Below are 20,177 nucleotides of genomic sequence, written 5' to 3'. Positions count from 1 at the left end.
GGTCCTTTGATCTTATATGTTTTTTGTTGTCGTCTTCCCTTTAGTCTTAAAATACACTTTTTGTACTTTTTTTCTTTGGGTAAGAATATTTCTTTGCACTTGGTATGTTTTTACCCAAGAGAAGATTCACCTTTTAAAATTCGAATTCCTCTTGGGAATTGTGAAATTTTCTTTTGCTCCCCTAAAAAAATCTTGCAAAAAACATAAGAAAACATGAGAAAATATAAAAACATAATAAGACAAAAAATGAATGATTACACAATGATTTCCTATGTGTCTACCTCTCTCTTAAAATTCAAAGTTTTTTGAATTTTTTTCTTTTCTTTTCTTTTCTTCTCTTGGTTACAAAACATACATACTCTTTTTATTTTCTCACCATTTCATTTCTTCTCTTTTCTATTCTTTTCTTTTCTTTTCTTTTCTTTTTTTTTCTTTTCTAGATTCTTTTTTCTTTTCTTTTCTTCTCTTGGCTACCAAACATAGCCTAAGGATGATAGTCATAGATCTTTATCCAACAATTTGAAAAATCGAGCATTGTTACATGACCAATCTCTTAATTTGGCGCAAGAGGGGCAGATTCAGCTTGATGTGGACTTTTGAATGAGAATGGTAATCTGCAAGTTTTGGTTCCTGACAATGTGGAAGTGGGAACGGAGGTGGACACTGGGTCGAACAAACACATTGGGTCGGATATGGTCTTGGAGGAAAATGAAAGATCTAGTAAAGGTGGGGAATGTGCGCCTCTTTCCATTCAAGGCGATCGATTGGGCTCCAACGAGGGAAGGATATTGGTGCATGATAATATTCTATTCCAGGACTTTGAAGAGGGCAGTGGGCATAGTTTTGCTGATTTTAATCAGCAAGGTAGGTCCACAAAAGAGCATTGATTGAGTGCAATAAGATCAAGTTGGGCGGATATGGCAAGTGAAGAAGGATCAGGAGAATCTTCATCAAACTCTAGTTATGAAACGATGTTTGGAGATGAGGATTTCGAAGCAAGTGATGACGTGGAAAAACAAAAATCTCTCAATGTTAGTCCGAACAGGCTAGAGACCCTTGCTAAAATTTATGCCCGTTTAGAGGGGAGAAATCAACCTAGAAGTGGGAAGGCATTAATTGCTTTTCATGGCGGGATCATAGCTACGCGAGGGAGAGGTGACAGTAGAGGTGGTCGTGGTAGGGGTCCTAATATAAGGGGAGGTCGTGTAATCGTTGAGGGACAGAAAGGTCTGATAGATCCGATTTCTCCTAATACTCTCCAAGGAGGTGTTTTGATTTTGAAATAGCCTGACATTGCTACAATCGATGAGGCAGCCATTTTAAGAGAAGAGCTCGATGGTTTTGAGATAGTTAAGCGAAGAAAAATCGAGGGAAAGAATAATGGAGAGTAGGCTTGTTGAAAGTCTGACCGTCTTGCATCCTTGAGAAAGTGATTTGTTCAAGTTGTTTCTTTTAATTTAGTGACGTTTCTGATCCTCAGATTTTGTAATTCTTGGGGTTGATATATGGTTAGCCCCCCACCCCCATGGTGAAGGGGGGTTGGTTTTCTTTGTGCGGCTATTGCTGGCTTAATCTTTTTCTTTTTTATTCTTTAACCCAAATGACCTTCTAATGATTATATTAAAAAACAAAAAAAAAATCCTTAAGATAGGAGGGATAAAATGTATTTTACTCATTTATGTATCCTTTTCTTTTTTTACCCCATAAGCTACTCATTTATGTTGTTCAGGAACAAGACATTTTTGTTTTTCCTTTTTTGGGTAGAAGTTCAGGAGCAAGACATGGTTTTGCTAATCTCTTTCAACCTACATGTACTTTTTTGGTTTTCAACAAAGGGTGCACAGAAGTGATTAAAGTGGGAATTTTCTTTTCGAGTGATTCAAGTGGGAAGTCTCTTTCTTCTTTTTTCTTTTAACATTGGGAATAAAAAAAAATAATTTTTCAACATTGGGAATAGAAAAAAAAATAATTCTTTTCATCATTGAAATTTTATTGGAGTACGTGCAGCAAAATTGGTAACGTCACATCTTTGGATTGGGATATGGTTACCTTTGATGAAAGAGTCATATCATCATGACACTATCTAAAGGGATAAAATATTATATAAAAATGTAAAATCAATTGAGTATATAAAAACTTTAGATATCTTGATCCCACAACTTGACTCGATAACTTGACTGCCAAAGTAGAGAGAGGATAGGGGTGGATTTCCACCAAAAATTATTAAAACTTCATAAATGATTTGAGTCGCATAATTGCATAACCATGCCACTTTCCTTAAGGTTTTAAATGGAGTCCAGCTTAGGTTCTCATATTAGCACCGTCCTTGGGAGTCTGGATTCTGGAACCCCACCCCTATGTATCCACTGCCCCCGTGGTTACTCTGGATTCCATGTGTGTGGTGGGGTCCCAAGGTACGAAGACCTTAGAAAATAAGAAACCCAGACAATGACGATTTGGTTTGCTTTTTTCCTTTTGCAACCTCTACTTTGTTCTCCTACCCTTTCTCTACTCACCAACGCGGTGTTGAAACGTGGCACCCAGCTGAATACCCACAAACCGAAGAAGGTTGGGACAATCAGGAAACCAAGGATTTCAGATACTAGGATAACGGGAAAAACTTAAACCCTCTCCCAGTGCTAAAGTCATAACAGAACTCTATCAGCCTACAAGCAAGGCGACCTAGAAGGGATGGGAATATTCCCCATATGGAGAGGAGACGTGCATGATCAAATCCTTCAAAACAGCCTCAAGTTCATCAGAAGGTAGAAGAGGTTTCCTAGTAGGACTCTACGGGACCCGATCCTATAAGAGAGAACCATGGTAGCTGTCAAAGATAAGTCAACACGTTCACACCATTACTCTTCTAAAAGAAATTATTGTGCGAGTCTCTAACTTGGACGTCAGAGGACTAATCCTAGAGCCACCTCCGGGCCTCGACCTTTTGTGCTTGTGTAGGATCAACGCTCAACCTTCCACAGATTCTCGGCGGCAACAAATTCTATGCATGAGGCAGGTTTAATGAAATCGGGAGGGAATGATCGAGTGAGAGGAGATTGAAAATTGAAGAATCCTTTGGATTAGGTTTGACTGCATTCTCAATACTGAATTCTCCTCATAAGTTGTTGTCACAAGGTGAATTCATTATGACCATTGAAGAATTTTATGGAGAAATTTAAACTCTTCACCACTATCATGTTAACAAGATTTTGCCCTCATGCTCGTCATCAACCTCAACATACTTGATTACGGTTGATCTTGCACGAACTTGCCCAATCTAAACCAATAGCACGAAATGTACTTATTTTATTCCTCCCAATGAGTTCAAAACTACAAAAAACCTAACACCAGCCTTCCATTGTGCAACCTCTTTACAAAACCAAAATTTTTGTATAGAACCAAACACCCATAACAGAACTAGCTCAGAAAAGGGGAAGAAATTCTTTTCATTTCACTCTTTCTCCTTCTTCATACAAACTCGTTCCTTAGCCTTCTTTTGCAATTTTTGTACACACACCAAGTAGTAACCTCATACCCATCCGTGGGTTGCGCAGATGGTTAGGGCGAATTGGGGATTGTGAGGATAGGTGCATAGTCCCAGGTTCGATTCCCGATATGTGTATTTACGATATAAGTGGAGACCATGACAGTGGGTTATTGCACGTAAGTTGGCCCGGACACCTTGGTTAACAGGAAAAAAAAAGAAGAAGCAAAAACCTCATCTTTTCAAATCCAAAAATTTATCCGAGTGGAATCTTCTCATTTTATCCTCCCCACTGAGTCTAAAATTGCGAACAGATCCGACTTATTGTTGGGGATTATGACTGTGATATTCAGTATCATCCCGGCAAAGCTAATGTAGTGGCAGATGCATTGAGTCGGAAGACACAGACTGTGTCGCTTTCATGCTTAGCAGTCAGCTCACCACTTGTGCAAGAGGCGATGCTAATGGATGAAACCCTCTTGTATGAAGGGGCAACCATAGAGCTTGAACCTCAACCAGAAAACCTTAAATGGATGACGGTATCCTTATCGGCTCTACAGGTGCATCCGGCAATTAGACAAGAGGTGATAATGAAGCAACCTTTGGATCCTGAATTGCAGCGAATCAGAGTTAAGGTTCAAGACCAAACAATGAACGACCCAGATTTTACTATAGCCAGGGATGGGGCATTGATGTTTCGAGACAGATTGTGTGTACCCGATGATTTGGATATACAGGATAAAATCGTGAGAGAAGCACACAGCTCCGAGTACTCACTTCATCCAGGAAGTACCAAAATGTACAAAGACCTCAAACAGAGTTACTGGTGGCCAAGCATGAAAGTCACCATAGCTTTGTATGTGGCGACTTGTCTTACCTGTCAGAAGGTGAAAGCTGAGAGGCATCGACCTTATGGTACCCTTCAGCCACTCCCAGTGCCAGAATGGAAGTGGGAAAGGATTACAATGGACTTCGTCACCGGACTACCAGGTACACCTAAGGGAATGGATGCGATATGGGTGATTGTGGACCGGCTTACCAAGACTGCTCATTTCATTCCCATCAAAACCAAGTTCTCCATGGCCAAACTAGCACAACTTTACATGGACAACATAGTGCGTCTACATGGAGTGCCAGTGAGCATTGTTTCAGATAGGGACCCAAGGTTCACTTCTAGATTTTGGAAAAGCTTACAGCATGCCTTGGGATCGCAACTGAACTTGAGTACAGCTTTTCACCCACAGACGGACGGTCAGTCGGAGCGAACCATACAGATATTAGAGGACATGCTCAGGGCATGTGCAATGGAGATGAGTGGCAGCTGGGAAGAATATATACCTCTTATGGAGTTTGCATATAATAATAGTTACCAAGCTACAATTGGGATGGCTCCATATGAGGCGTTATATGGCAGAAGGTGCAGAACTCCTTTGTATTGGGATGAGGTAGGTGAACGTCGAATGTTAGGACCTAAGATGATCCAAATGACTTGTGACAAGGTCGACGTTATTAGGGAACGGATTAAAGCAGCTCAGTCCCGTCAAAAGAGCTATGCGGACACCCGCAGGAAGGAGATTGAATTTCAGCCAGGAGAAAAGGTATTTCTCAAGATCTCTCCTACTAAAGGTTTGCAAAGGTTTCACAGGAAGGGGAAGTTGAGCCCAAGATATATGGGACCATTTGAGATCTTGTCCCGGGTTGGCTCAGTAGCCTACATGCTTGCCCTGCCACCTTCACTTGGAAATGTTCACAATGTATTCCATGTATCCATGCTGAAGAAGTACGTGCATGATCCATCTCATGTACTACCCGTGGAACCAGGGTACCTAGAAGCTGATATGACCTACACAGAGCAGCCAGCTGAAATTTTGGACCGTAAGGTGAAAACCCTTCGTAACCGCTCCATTTCCTATGTAAAGGTGCGATGGGCTGATCATTCACTTGAAGAAGCATCTTGGGAGGTAGAAGAAGAAATGCGAGCCAAGTACCCTCATCTTTTTGATCAACCAGGTACGCAATTTCGAGGACGAAATTTTTCAGAAGGGGGGGTAATGTAATATCCCGCTTCTTAAACCCGGTCTGATTTCGTGGTTGAACCGGTTTACCCATGCAGGAACCGAGCCAGAGGATGTTAGAGCGGGTTCCTTATGGGCTATGATGGCACGGGTGACCTTAAACACCGGCTGGCCCGACAAGTCCGAGCCAGTGCCAGAAGAGACGGGAGTGCCCAAACCGTGTACGTGCACCTACCATAAGGCTATGTACAGATAAAACAGGTATTATATCTGTATTTAAAGATATATATACGTATGCTACAATGTATGCCTGGAGTGGGGTTTGAGCCGAGGTCCGAGCCCGGTCAAAATCCCAAGTTTTGACTCTCGGGTGGGTATGACCGGTGGGTGCACCCACCCACCTGAGTGACCCATCCATCACTATTCACTTAAGTAGGAATAGTATATAAAGTTTTATGATTTCTTTTCTTTCCATTTATTGCCCTCGTACGTTTGGTGAGAAAAGTAAAGAGGAGAGAGAAAAAGAAAGGGAAGAAGAAAGGAAGAGGAAAAGAAAGGGAGGATTTCAGTGGCGCCGAAGCTCGATCTTGCCATTCCGGTGCCGGGAGAGTAATCTTCAACTCGAGATCTACAGTTGGAGGTAAGAAAAGTTGGGTTTTATGAACATTAACCATACCCACGCTTTAAACCCTTGATTCGAGTATGGTTTCTCAAGATCTTGTAAACACCCTTTGAAATGATGGATCTAAGGTTTAATAGATGATTTATGTGTTGATCTTGAAGGATTTGAAGAGATATTGACAAGGTAGAAGGAGCATTGTGAGTTGGAAGTGATTTGGAGGGTTTGAAGTCATTCTTGAGCAAAGAAGGTAAGATGGTTTCCCTCACTTGAATCTAACTTAAATCTAAGCTAGAACCATCCTATAGGACTCTAAAGGTGTGAAGAATGGGTTGAGAAAAGCCCTATTTGGGTCCCTAAGGAATGGAGGAAGTTGAGAAGAAACTGGGGTTTTTCCGCCAAAACCGGCGGGTGCAACCGGCGGGTCCCTACCCGCCTGAGTCACCCACCTGAGAGGACCAGGGGGGTTCTGGCCAAACCGACGGGTAGGACCCGCCGGTCCTACCCGCCGGTCCAAAACCGGCGGGTAGGACCGGTGGGTAGGCAACCCACCTGAGTGACCCACCTGAGTGGCCAGAATGTGATTTTTAGGTCCGATCGAGCCCAAATCGGACGTGGGACCTTCTTTCGACGTTCTAAACACGATTTTGACGTCGGATTTCATTAATTTTGATTCTAAAATGGTGAAGTACTAACCCCTCTCAATTTTGTTAGGTTCACCAAAGCCTACCCGTTTCGCTCCGGATCTCACCCGTACCGAGCGGGAATCCTTGTACGCTACAGTAAGTGGAGAGAGGACGTTTGGCCTATTTCAAGGCATTTGTTTGGCATTCATATAACTATATCTAATTTAGTCATGTCATCATGAATATGCTATATAGATTAGTCATTCCACTCATTGATGTGCATATATGCTATGTTTACTTTCAATTGCAAATTAAATGAGATGTTATATGTTGAATGTGGACATCATGTTGCATAATGCATTGATAGATTAGATGCCGTGGTCGGCTTGGAAACGAATGCATTGGTGGCCCGTGGTATGGGACACGGTGGCACTATGCAGTCGTACTGCATATAGGAGCATGCGGTATTAGGATTCTCACCATCCCGTGCTACGACCCTTCCCAACAGGGGTTAAGGTGTTGGGTTGCCATTTGGGGGGAAGCAGGGGTCGTGGTTGTCGGACACTGTGGCGGTTAGGCATTACGCCCGATGAGTCATGTAGGACAGTCGGCAACCCCGGTGGTATTTCAAGAGGGCCAATCGTACTGCTTTTAAATTACTGGAGTCAGCACTGTCATTTACATTTCTGTTGAGAGCCGGTGGACGGCATTGTCTTTATTTTTCCGAGTACTCACGGTGGGCCTTCTCCAATAGCCCTATGGGCGTATCACGGGAGGGAGTTCGTGGCTCGTACCCGGAGTATACGCGCACTGTGGTTGTAGTAGCACTAAAACCAAAGACTTAGTAATGTTGATTAGGTGTATGTGATTTAAAATGAATTGCATGGCATGTAGTGCATATGATGTGTTGTGATGTGTGGACTGTTGTGTGTGGTCCATCTTTTCACTTACTGAGCTAGTGAGCTCATTCCACGTGTACACCCCTTTTTAGATGATTTTGCAGGTCATGCATCTGAGGAGCATGGGGTGGGTCCCACAGTCGAGTTTCCTGAGGAGGACTGGTGGACCCCTGAGGAGTTTGAGCACGGCGTAGACTGCGCGTGTGAGAGCTGTGCTGCGGGCCAGCGGTTCTGAGGCCGAGCTGAGCTCCAGCCTTGATACCGAGCCGAGCTGTGTACTCTGATGATTTTGATGATTTCCTGTATATATTTGATATTCGAACTTTATTCTTTTTGTGTATATATCATGCCTTCGGGCCCAAATGTATATAATTATTGTATCACCATTTGGGTATCAGGTATATGAGAATTATTTACAGGTAAAACTTAGTCTTCCGCTGATATGATGAATTGATGTTAGTGTGTGTATGCTGTGGTGGAATACAATATTTGATGATCCTGGCAGGTTTGGGTTAACCGGTGTTAACTCGGTCACCGCTCCGGTTCAGGGTGAACGGGGTGTGACAATAGAAGTGTCACTCATCCGGCTTTTCTGCAGGATCCGGATCCTCTCCATGGAGGCCATCGCCCATAGAGTGCCCATAGATATCTGCTCGATTGACACATGTCCATACAAGATCCAACAACACCTCTTTACTCTCTCAAAAAATCACCCATGAGATCTTATGAAACCCATACCTGACTCCTCTCATTTGGTTTCATCTCCTTCTCTCCCAAAATGCAGAGATTTCCTGAATATCCAACCAAGAAGCAATTCATTGATTGTACAGAAAGTAGATAAAATGGGTTAATGTTATTTCCCAGAGTATCCAATCAAGAAGCAATTCATTAACTTATGAGAAGAAGACTCAAATACAAACAAGCAAACACATGTAGATCTTGTAATGGACATTAGCAGAGAAACAACAAAATAATTTTCAATAAAATGGTGAAGATCAGGGCTGGAAACTTGTAGCTATTGAGCTGCAACACCTAAGCAATAAAAAGTTCAAACTGAATTTTGTATCCATTGAAAAATTGTCAAACTATTTTATAGGTCAGTAGAAAATCAAACTTCCACTTGCTAGTTGATGAACAATTCCCAAAAAAAATAAAAAAAATCAGCACTACATTGTAGGAAACACAACAGAGAAAGAGAAGTACTAAAACCACTAAACAATGATAAAATGAAACAGAAAAATTGTAGAAAAGAGTAAACAAGGGCTTGTACATCTATCACAACAAGGATGAGGCTATGGTTCGGTATTTTGGAAGAGAAAAGCCCCCTCTTTTCCAGGATGAGGAAAGGCAGTGGCGATCAACAATAGCTTCTAGCGACCAGAGCCAGTGAGGATGAGGTAGCGACGATCCCCCTCAATTTTCTTCACTTGAATTTTTTATCTTCAGTAAGATCCCCTTTTGTTCTCTGCCTTTTGGGAGAGTAGAGGAGAAATCTGAATGGAGACAACACCCTTTCAGCGACCGAAGCCATTGAGCATGAGGTAGAGGCGATCCCCCTTGGTTTTCTTCTCTTGAATTTTTGATCTTCACCAAGAACCCCCTTTGTTCTCTACGTTTTGGGAGTGAAGAAGATGAAATCCAAATGAGAGGAGTCTGAGTATGGGTTTCACAAGATCTCATGGGTGGTTATTTTTGGTGAACAAAGAAGAGCCATTGGATATTTTAGGGACATATGTCAACTGGATAGGTATCTATGGGGATGGCCTCTATGGAATGGATCTAGATTCTTTCAGCACATGAATGCACATCCCCATTTCGATCCAACCTACGAATGGCCCATTAATTGAAGATGATCTTTTTTCTGTTGCACATTTTTTTTTTAAAAGAAAATAATAATTACATATGAAAATTATAATTAAGAAAAGTAAGAAATTTAAGTAAAGTAAGTAGAGAGGAGAGTAATAATATTTACCACAAAAAAAAAAAAAAGATTGATCATGATGATAGGGAGAAGGAAAACCCTCCTAAAATAAGAGGAAAAAAGAATTTTCACAGCACCAGTACAAAGTCTTTATATTTTTTTCAAAAGAAATTTCACTTCCCTCCCATCCTTTCACTTGCAACAGGCATAACCATAATCGAACGGTGTTGCTTCCCTCTCTCTCTCTCTTCCGCGCGAGAATGGATCATCTGCACTGAGCTAGGCGAGTAGGCAACCATCATTACTCATTAGCCCCTTCAGTCCTCTCTTCCTCTCTCTCCAGAAAGGAGGGACTACCAAAGTAAGGACTAAGGAGCAAAAAGATAGAAACATTTCCCAAAAAAAAAAAAAAGCAAAAAGATAAAAACGTTTAATGGCGAAGGTAGTTGCAGAGGGAGCATCAATGGCGGAAGAAATAAGTAGTACTGGATGGTTGAAACACTACTCTTCCTGTCATCAAATCCTCTTAGTCGGAGAAGGAGACTTCTCTTTCTCATTGTGTCTGGCTCAGTCTTTCGGTTCTGCCTCTAACATCGTCGCCACATCTCTGGACTCTTATGGTAGTGTTCTCTCTCTCTCTCTCTCTCTCTCTACTTGTGGGTGTGTCTATGTATGCGTTTCTGTGTCTCATCTATTCTGTATTCGTTGTAGGAACGCCATTCTCCCGGGTTTCGGTTGCCTTTCTTGCCCTGCAACATTACCTTCCCATTCTATTCTGAATCTTGATTACTTAATCCTATTTTACGATCCTTCACTGCGTTCCCATAATCAAAATCAATGAAGCTTTTTTTTTCTTAATTTTGGATTAATGGGATCATTGGGTTTTTCGGTCGATGAATTCGGTGTTGGTTTCTTTGATGAATTATTTTGTACAGGTGTTGATAATTGAAACCATGTTTCGTATCTGGTACTCTGTTCAATACTAAGATCAAAACTATGACACTTTTGCATCCTTATCTTGTTGGGGAAATTAGAAAAACCCTCCAAAGCTTTAAAGTTTTTTTTTCCTGCTTATTCCACCCACCCCTTCCTTTTTTTAAGGTTTATTGATGAAAACCCTGTTTGTTTTCTTAGTATCATTTCTGGAGTGTCTCTTGATTCTGTTCTTCTGTATTTCGAACTACTGTATCAATACTTTAGTCTTGGGGTTTTCTTTCCTCATTGCCAATACTTTAATCTTCTGGTTTCTTTACTTCTCCCTTTGTGTGTGGATGTTTCTTAATTTTTTTTTAGTAATGTTCGTTTTGAGCTTATGAAATGTTTATTTCCTTGGAAATATAGAATATCCTATTACCTAATTTTTTTTTTTCGTTCATTCTTTTCTGGATTTTTTGCCTTGGGATCATCAAAATGATCTCCTCAACCAGATTCTGTAATCGGCAAGTACAAGAAAGCGAAATTGAATTTGGAAAAATTGGAAAAACTGGGAGCAGTCCTTCTGCACAAAGTTGATGCAACCAAGATGAAACTTCACACCGACCTGAAAATGCGGAAATTTGATCGGATTATCTTTAACTTCCCTCACGCAGGCTTCCATGGAAAGGAAGATCAAGTCCGTGTTATCAGGTAAGCTTCATTTATGACTTTTTCACTTTTTCATTCCATAATTCCTGAAATTCCAAATTTCTTGTTTGGTTTAGGAATTATTTACCATTTTTCAGTTTAACTATTCAATTTCCTTATTGCGGCGTCTGATTCTTATGTTTCTGTACATTGTACCATGACCATCAGTTATGGCATTACTTCTCCCTTCTCATGCCATGTCTAATAGTATATAAAGTATAAACTAAGGGCAAGAAATAGCTGCCTTGTCGTGTGACCCCTACACCAAAGTGGGGCCAATGAGAGCACTCACGGGGGCATCAATATGAATGTGATTTTTTATTTCACATGGTGTGGGATGAAAATTCCGTACGCCCTTATCTAGGAGCAGGGGCCACGTGACCCGACAGCTTTCTTTTTCCCTTGTACTAACATGCATAGAAGGGTGCAATAAGAACTCTACTTTCTTAACAAAATATGTGAAGAAATATGCTTGTATGTGCATAGAGGTTCTTGCACTTGTATGCACTTTGCTCGAAATTTCTTTTATTCGGTTTTGTATATGCTTTTCTTGAATTATATTGATAGAATGGAAACTTTTCTGCATGTTTGTATGCTTCATTGGCATCATTAATTTTTAGTTTACTTACATGCTTCACATATAAACAGGTGCAGGAGAACATATTGATTCATGCGCAGAACAGTTACCAACATAATAATGTCAAGCTACAAATCCTAACTAAGAGAGTCACTAGTTTCCATAATAAAAAACAGAAAGATTAAAAATGAACCACTGTGGTTGAAAAAAATATCAACCACTGTCTGGTTTAAAAAAATTTTCCATTCAAAACATCAAAGTTATCAAATTATTAAGAATTACTTCCATTTTGAATTTTAAAGATAATCTGATATCAATCAGCAGCACTGGTTGAAGATTGATACAAACAGATGTGCTATATCTGTTGACCAAAAAATAGAAAACTGATGGTGATTTCCAATCTAGCATGCTTGAAAGGACGGTGGGTTGTTGATAGCCAGCTTTTGGGATTGAGTCCTCTCTTCATCTTCTCCTCTCTTATCCCCCTTTCTCCCCTTCCCCTTCTCCTAAAACAAAGTGAATGTAAGGATGTCAATTTCATGAATAACAATTAAAAAAAGAAAGAAAAAAGATAAGGCTAGAACCATCTATGTCATTCTACTCTTCTCATACTATAATTCCTTCTTACATCTGCTGTTAACTATTGGAGAATGGATCCTCTGCACATACAACACCTGTCCCTTTTGCTTCCATGTATACCCCTCTTTATCCTTTAAATGGCAAGAAGTGGGACTGATGTTGGATTCTCACATTTACACTTCTCGGTTTTGGATCCTCACATGTACATCTAGGTGAATGTACATGCTACGGATTCAATTTCCAACTACTGCAATAGGCAAGGCCAATATCATAAGAGTCATTTGTCCCCACTGTATAAACCAAGTTAATTTTCTATTTATGTTTGGCAAACATTTTATTAGAAACAAGGTTTTGAAGAATTACCTGGGATCCCTGATTTTGAATGTTCTCCCGACTCAGTACTAATTTACGAAATGTCTAAGACATGCCCCCTGGAACTTCAAACATTGAATAAATCTACATATCAACCAAAACTCCTGATTGCTCACCCTCATGGCCTCATCTCTCTAATTAAAGGAAGACGTAGGGAATTTTTGATTTCTTCAACTATTCACCAGTTGTCCTTTTATTCTTTCTGGCAGCCATTGGAAAATGCTGCTGTGGTTGAGATCAACTGTGCTACATTGTTCATCATCTTGAGATCAATGAAGCATAAATTTTCGTCCATGAGATCAATAGAATTGCCACAAAACATATTCATTTTTCCTTTGGGGGGTGGGGTAGATGGAAGGATGGATTCAATCTCTGTAACCATAAAAAAACTCTAATTATTTTTTTCTACCTGTCAGTTATTATCTCTTGACTTCATGATTACGACAACCATCTTTTTTTCTTTGTTTGTCTGAATCTCTTAGAGAATGAGTGAGATTATTTATTCTTGTTTTCATGACCAGTTGATCAGAAAGTGTTCACTGATCCGTTTGCTCTATGTAGAGTTAAAACATATGATTAATTATAGGGAAAAGGTTGTAGAGGCTGTCAATGTGTACTTCTCAAAATCTCTTTCCTCTCTTTCCTCAATAAATATATGGGTCTTCTTCTCTATAATTTAAAATACAGTTTTGCTGCCTGCTATTGGCTTGGTGCATGAGATGTCAATATAAGTAGACCCCCCTCCCTTAATTGTATGTAAGATTTGAACGTACAAAAAATTACAAGATGAGCTCAACATGGGTTTGGACTTGTCCTTGAGCTGTTGACATGTGCTCAAAGGTTACAAATAGTGAAATTAAAAGTATCTTAAATTTTTTTTGCTCAATGCTCTTGTGGAGAATCCTATAGATGATAAGATGTAGTAAGGTAGTTGATATTGTTAACAACTGATTATCATTGGAGCTTGTGCTACTATACAAGATCTAACTTCAAGGTTATGATTTATGCAGTTAAGGTTTAGTATGAGGAGGCATTATAATGGGACCTAGAGTACCTTGAATACTAAGTGTCATTAGTTTGGTGTGAACTACTAGAATCATGTGTAAAATTGATTATTTCTCTCATCCATATTTGATTGATCTTTTGGTGTATCGATTGATTGTCCTGGCCGTTAAAGTGAATTATTGAAAATGAAAAATTGAAGAATAATGATGGTTTAGTTGAAGATAATTGAGTATGGAGAAGTTGTCTTTATGATTTTGAATAGATTAGAGCACATAATTGTCCTTTAGGAGCTAATTTACAAAGGGTCATTTTGCCATTATTTTAAATATGTGTGGCTGATGGGGCAACTTGATCCTTTTTTTTTTTTTTTTTTTTCAGACAAAAAAATTTGAAGATATAAAATTTGTTAAAGAGGCTAGTTTTGTGTCTACTAATGAACTTGGTGCTTTATGCAGGATGCACAAGAAATTGATGAAAGGCTTTTTCAGGAATGCAAGTGGTATGCTTCGGCCATGCGGTGAGATTCATGTGAACCACAAGACTGCTGGCCCATTTTGCAATTGGAATCTTGAAGAACTTGCTAGTAGGCACTCGCTAGAATTGATCGAGTGTGCTGAGTTCAAGATAGCTGATTATCCTGGTTATAAGAATAAGAGAGGAGATGGACCAAGATGTGATAAGTCATTCCCTTTAGGGAAATGCAGTACCTTCAAGTTCGTGGTCGCCCGCAACAGGAGGACAAAAACTCTCGGTGTGATAAGGAAAGGATCCAATGGCGGGTTGCCCCAAATTCAAGAGATGCCGCTTCAAAATCGAGTCCAGGTCAACTCCCCACATGGGGAGAGGAGTTACACTCCCTACATGGGATCCCAACGCCCATGTGATATTCAGACCAAGAGCCAGAGCAATTATTGCACCATTGACTCTTGGTTTAATACCCCATGGGCAGTGGGATCCCATGGGGGTAGGTCACCACGTGGGGAGAGGATCCAAACTCTTCCAAATCTGCATCATGCTTTGCAATCGCATCTAATTCACTCATGGTCTGATAACTCATGGAGGGTGGGATCCTATGTGGGCATGTCACCACATGTGGAGAGGATCCAGACTCTTCAAAATCCTCATCATGCTTTGCAATCACATTCAATTGACTCATGGGCTGATATCCCTTGTAGGCTGGGATCCTATGTGGGCAAGTCAGCGCATGGGGATAGGATCCAGACTCTTCAAAATCCTCATCATGCTTTGCAGTCACATCCAGTTGACTTATGGTCTAATACACCATGGAAGGTGGGATTCCATGTGGATAGGTCTCCACGTGGGGAGAGGATCCAGACACTTCAAAATCCTCATCATGTTTTGCAATCGCATCCAGCGGGCTGTCCTCGAACAGATTTCATTTTTAATATGCAAGAGATCCCGGGTTATAGTGGTGCACCAGTGATAATGCAAAATGAATTTGAGAGAATATCTGATGGTTATCTCATAGAGGCTAATGCAAGGTTGGGAAGAACTGATTATGATTATCCACAGGTAGGGCAGCAAAAGATAGAGGAAGGTTTTGGGAGATACAAGTCTGGAGCACCAGGTAGGACTGTGAATGGTTTCATACCCTATCTCGAAGCACTTCACCATTCGAGCAATCGGAGATCGGATTGGATGCAAAGATTTCCCTGAGCCCTCTGGGCTACAACTTACAGGGGAGGAATTGGATCAACAGGTGGTTTTTTTTGTTTCTTTTTGAGGCGTGTGGATTTATATATGGTAGCAGTTTTGCAGTCTTGGCATTGGTGTATAGGATGTGGGATGGAGTTCTTTAACTGTACTTACAGAATATCAGTACTGTAACAGAAAATGCAGGTGTGACTGCTATCACTACAAACATGGTTCCTATTTATCTCTGACTCAAGAGGAGTGAAGGTATCATAATTGGTGGTGTTGTTTGTTATTATATTGAGATGGTTTTAGACTTTTTAATTTGTTGGATCTGAGACTAAAGGGGAGCTTTGATCATCAATGGCCATGTACATGTATACCCGAGAATGACGAGGCTCTTACCAGTTAATTACTGAGCAGTTGCTTAAGCTCTATATTTTGGTCAAATTTGTTAATGGCTTGTGCAGAGAAGCTATGGACGAAACATCGGAGAAGTGTCTTCATGAGTCTCTCCGCTTTTTGAACTAGCTGGGAGCCTGGGACTTGGAAGAGTTGGCAGGACTGGATGCCTTGTCTTGCATGAAATTTGGAAAAAATCCCAACTCTGGAGTACCTTCCCACACCCTCTCATATAATGAGTCATAGTGTTGTGGTTGTAAGGTCTCTCTCTCATATGTCAAGTATCAGTCTGATTCGATTCACAGTTCTTAAAACCATGGACTAAATGATTGAATTTGAAATTGAAACTTGGCCAATCGAGATCTTGACTTGTCTATCAACAAATGGTGGGAACTGCCAACAACATTCTTCCAGTAGGGGCATTTGCCAAAAGTTGCAATTTCATAAGATCACCAATCTAACTGATCCATTAGTTTACCTAGACCAGGAAGGCCAGTATTACCGAAATGGGACCATTAGAAACAACAATTTGACTAATTTTTTTTTTTTCGGTAAAAACAATTTGACTAAATTTCATTATGTGGTCGATGGAACCTTGTACTTTCGCATCTATGAGTTTTCTCACTCTAATACATAGAAGTCTATTTTCAAAAAATAAGAAATGGAGACGATAGATCCCCTTGCAAGTATGGAAGTCAAGAAAAAGAAATTTTTTTTAAATATTTGAGGGAAATAAATAAAGACATAAATCAATATTTGCATCGTCATATTTTTTTTTCCATGGCAGAATTAGGGTATAGACTCTAGATCAGGCCACATTAATATCGATTGGAATTGGCCAGACTTGAAGGAATTCTTCCATAACCCTATATTTTGGAAGTGACCGTCACTTGGGGTCAGTGACAGCCAATTTCCAAGACAATTCGTGAAATCTCGGGTCTGATTTGCGGTGACTTCCCCTCTCGGTGGTCCATTTTAGCCCTTCCCCGCCATTTTTGTGGCCACCTAAGGTTATTTCTCCAAGAGCAATAAAAAGGAGAAAAGGATCCTTTCCAACGCGTTGGAGTCCAGCATTCAATGACCATAGGGAGGGTGTGGCATGTGTTGGGGTGAGATCCTCCCAGTAGCTGGATGCCAAAGCCAGCCGCACAAGGATGGATTTCATCCTGGTCTATACGTTCCCCTGCGAGATGGGGTATCTTAACATCGAAGAAATGTTGAAAAGGACAGGTTTTGTCCATGCCCAAGTCGTTATGACTGTTCCTACCCCCATAATTTGGAAGCCCCTTTCAGTGATGTTCTTAATTGGAACTCCTGTTCCATTCAAATACCAGGAAGGGACGTCCCCAACATCAAAATCATTTTAACGGGTATCTTGCAGACGCAGTATACACGATGGCAGACGAGGGTAAAGCAGTTGCAGAGTGCCTCACCAAAGATATTTGATGTCTTCCACATGAATCATGACTATTACATTCCATTTGTCTCAGAAGGTTTAATCAAACATTGGCATTCATTATCCTGAGTAGCGCTTTCATGGCTTACTCATTGCCAGATGACAGAGAATCACACACACACACACACACACACACTCTTATCTCTCGCTCTATATGTGTGTCCTATCTCTGTTTCTTTTGGCTTTGGTTATTGAGGATGAACTTGAAAGTAGTGCACTCACCTAGAAGGAAAGGTGCATCAGGGCGGCTGCCATGCGCCCTCTTGTTGCCATAATCAGGGTAGTCCTCCTTGCAGAAGGGAACGGCCTCATGGAGGAAGAGACCCCTCTTCTGTGCTTTCTGGACCAAATCCCATTTGTTGTAGGGTTCTCCCATCTTATGGGACACATGGATCTCTCCTTTCGCCTTCAATAGCACCTGGGCATTCTCCATGAACCCCTTCACCAACTTTTTGTTCAACCTGCCCAAACCATCATTGATCAAACATTTTGAAGCCCTTCTTTACGATTTCACTCTTTAATTACTTGAACAGAAAGACCCCTCTTTTGGTTTTAGATATAGCATTAAAAGAAAAAGAAGAACCAGAGCAATCTAATTGGAAAAGGGGCAAAGATAATTAACTGGATCTGGCAGTAACTAGCTTCACGATAGAGGAAACCCACATGAGGGAAGTTGTAAACGATGCGATCGAACCTCTGAGTCCTGAGAAAATAGTGTTGGCTCATCTTGGTTGCATCGACTCCATGCAAGACCAAGCAACCCCTCTCTTCTAGCTCTCTCACATTCCCTATTCCATAGCTATACTTGCTTGCCAGATCATCTTTGTTCTCAACACAAGTGACAAATTCCATGGTAGGAATATCACCATTTGTTAATTAAATCACCAAGAGTGAAATGAATCAAAGATCTCAGAATTTCAGAAAAAGGGTTTTTTTGGGGGCACTTTACCTTGAGTGTCAAGGGATGTAGCAACCATGTTGGTGGCAGAACCGAAAGCCCTAGCCAGACAAAGAGAGAAGGAGAAGTCTCCTTCTCCTACAAGCAAGATTCTGTGGGAGCTTGAGTAATGTTTTATCCATTTTACAATGGGTATATCACCCTCTTCCTCTTCCTCCTCTTCTTCATGTTCTTCTTCTTCTTCTTCTTCTTCTTCCATGGTGGTCACTGTGTACTCCATGGCTCTCCCAATCAAGGCTTCAACTAAAGGTCTAGAGAAGAAAAAGATTGCTTTGCAGAATACTCAGAAATAAAGTTTGTAGGAAAAAGATGCTTTTTACTCTAATAGTCTAATCTCATTGCTGTTGCCCTATTGGATTGTGATCTCTGAACTGGCGGATTAGGAGCCAGCCAATGAGAGGCCGAGAGCCGGGGAGACGATTCGTCGAAAGGGTCGGAGAGCAGAGTGAAAAGAGAAGTTTCTCTGTAGTTTGGTTCCCAGAGGACGTCTGCTCCGGCAACTGTAAGTGTGTACTAAGCGTCAACCAACCTGTGATTAGTGATTACTAATTAGTGATTAGTGATGTCATATCATGAAAGGAGAGTGGCGTCACGAGTAACGAGAGAGGTGGTTGTGTAATGGCGTATCGAATACGAGGTGGATATTGACTTTTTGACTATTTCAATGAGATTATCAATAATTAGGGAGTTATTCGTGTGAAAATCATCTCCATCCACTACATCGGTACAGTGAGCGTCGGGTGGTTGGGAGCCCTTTGGGATATGTGTTCAGATGCTCTAAGCTGTCCGATGCTCATTGCACCTCACCACTCACTGCAAAGGATGTGGATTTGGTTATTCACCTTTTGCCCATTTCGGCCTATCTTTTGAAACTAAGCTCTATCATAGAAGACATTATGTATCTCTCTTCAGTGAGTGGTTGCGTTTGGTAATATTTCTGTTTAAAAAACGACGTTTCGTATCAAAATTAGAATTTTTTGTTTCTATTTAAAAAATCTTCTTTTGCCTAAAAAAAAAATGGTGTTTGGTAAACTTGTTTCAGAAACTATTTCACCGAGATAGGGATGAGGGAGAGAGAGAGGGAATCAAACGAGATTTTACCTTCACGGAAACGGTTTCTCAAGCCGATTTCACCGAGACAGGGATGAAGGAGACCAATGATTAGCAATTTGATGGAGAGCAGGGATCGAGTGAGAGTTCTTCATGAATTTTTCACCACTCTAGTCCTTCAGAGTTTCAAGGAGACATAAGATTTTGGTTCTTCATAGTTTCAAAGAGGTAGAGAAGGTTATGATTCTTCAAAGTTTTAAGGAGATAGAAAAGGTTTTGGTTTTTCAGAATTTCAAGGAGACAAGAGTAGGATTTGGCATTGGAGAAATTATCGAGGGACATGTGGATTTTCTTCAAATGGATCGTTTCTCAAATGCATATTTCAACATTCCCTGTTTTTTCTTTTACCCGATTCATTAAAAAAAAGAAAAAAACCAGAAATGTGTTTTTGATTGACTACCAAAAGCAGCCTTAATAGTTTTGTATTTTGTAATTATCCTTTGCAACAACGTTGTTGTCTCTCTGCTTAGAAAGACTCGAAGATGGGTCAGGTTTTCGTACGATCCTGATCCACACACATGGAATTCAATTATAATTCATAACAGAGCTAGATTCTATGTGTGGAGATCAAGATCGTATGAGAACTTGATCTGCACTCGAAAGACTTTGTAGGTAAGATAAGGTGTCTTTCAGTTTAACCTACTCCCGATTCATGAATTTTAAAGATGTCTCATACTCTCCCCACTCTTTAATGTGACGTGGATATTTGAATTAAATAATAAGAGATTCTAACGATGAAACCAACCACCGACAAGGTTCAAAAAATATTTGTCTTTTCTACTAGACCGGGTCGATTCACATTTTTACAAAAATATTGTAAAAATGCACCCTAAAACGATGTAAAAAATAATGGAAAAATAAGAATAAACAATGCACAT

At 40.5% G+C, this 20,177-nt stretch overlaps 2 protein-coding genes across 2 annotated transcripts; one reads left to right on the top strand and one right to left on the bottom strand.

Annotated features, from left to right (window-relative positions):
• The first annotated feature begins 9,797 nt into the window (after positions 1-9,797).
• On the top strand, positions 9,798-15,671 carry LOC122059311. Its single transcript, XM_042622028.1, has 3 exons — positions 9,798-10,184; positions 10,992-11,190; positions 14,176-15,671. The coding sequence occupies exons 1-3, from the start codon at positions 9,998-10,000 to the stop codon at positions 15,395-15,397; spliced, it is 1,608 nt and encodes a 535-aa protein (XP_042477962.1). The 5' UTR covers positions 9,798-9,997; the 3' UTR covers positions 15,398-15,671.
• A 1,529-nt stretch (positions 15,672-17,200) lies between these two features.
• LOC122059981 (uncharacterized protein At4g26485-like) lies at positions 17,201-18,699 on the bottom strand. Its single transcript, XM_042623095.1, has 3 exons — positions 18,181-18,699; positions 17,854-18,052; positions 17,201-17,692 (listed from the first exon to the last, which is right to left on the bottom strand). Exons 1-3 carry the CDS (start codon positions 18,407-18,409, stop codon positions 17,395-17,397), a joined length of 726 nt encoding a protein of 241 aa, XP_042479029.1. The 5' UTR covers positions 18,410-18,699; the 3' UTR covers positions 17,201-17,394.
• Between the last annotated feature and the right edge of the window lie 1,478 nt (positions 18,700-20,177).

Source organism: Macadamia integrifolia, chromosome 13 (genome assembly GCF_013358625.1).
Source record: "Macadamia integrifolia cultivar HAES 741 chromosome 13, SCU_Mint_v3, whole genome shotgun sequence".
Classification (NCBI taxonomy): Eukaryota; Viridiplantae; Streptophyta; class Magnoliopsida; order Proteales; family Proteaceae; genus Macadamia; species Macadamia integrifolia.
This window is presented reverse-complemented; position numbering and strand designations above follow the sequence as displayed.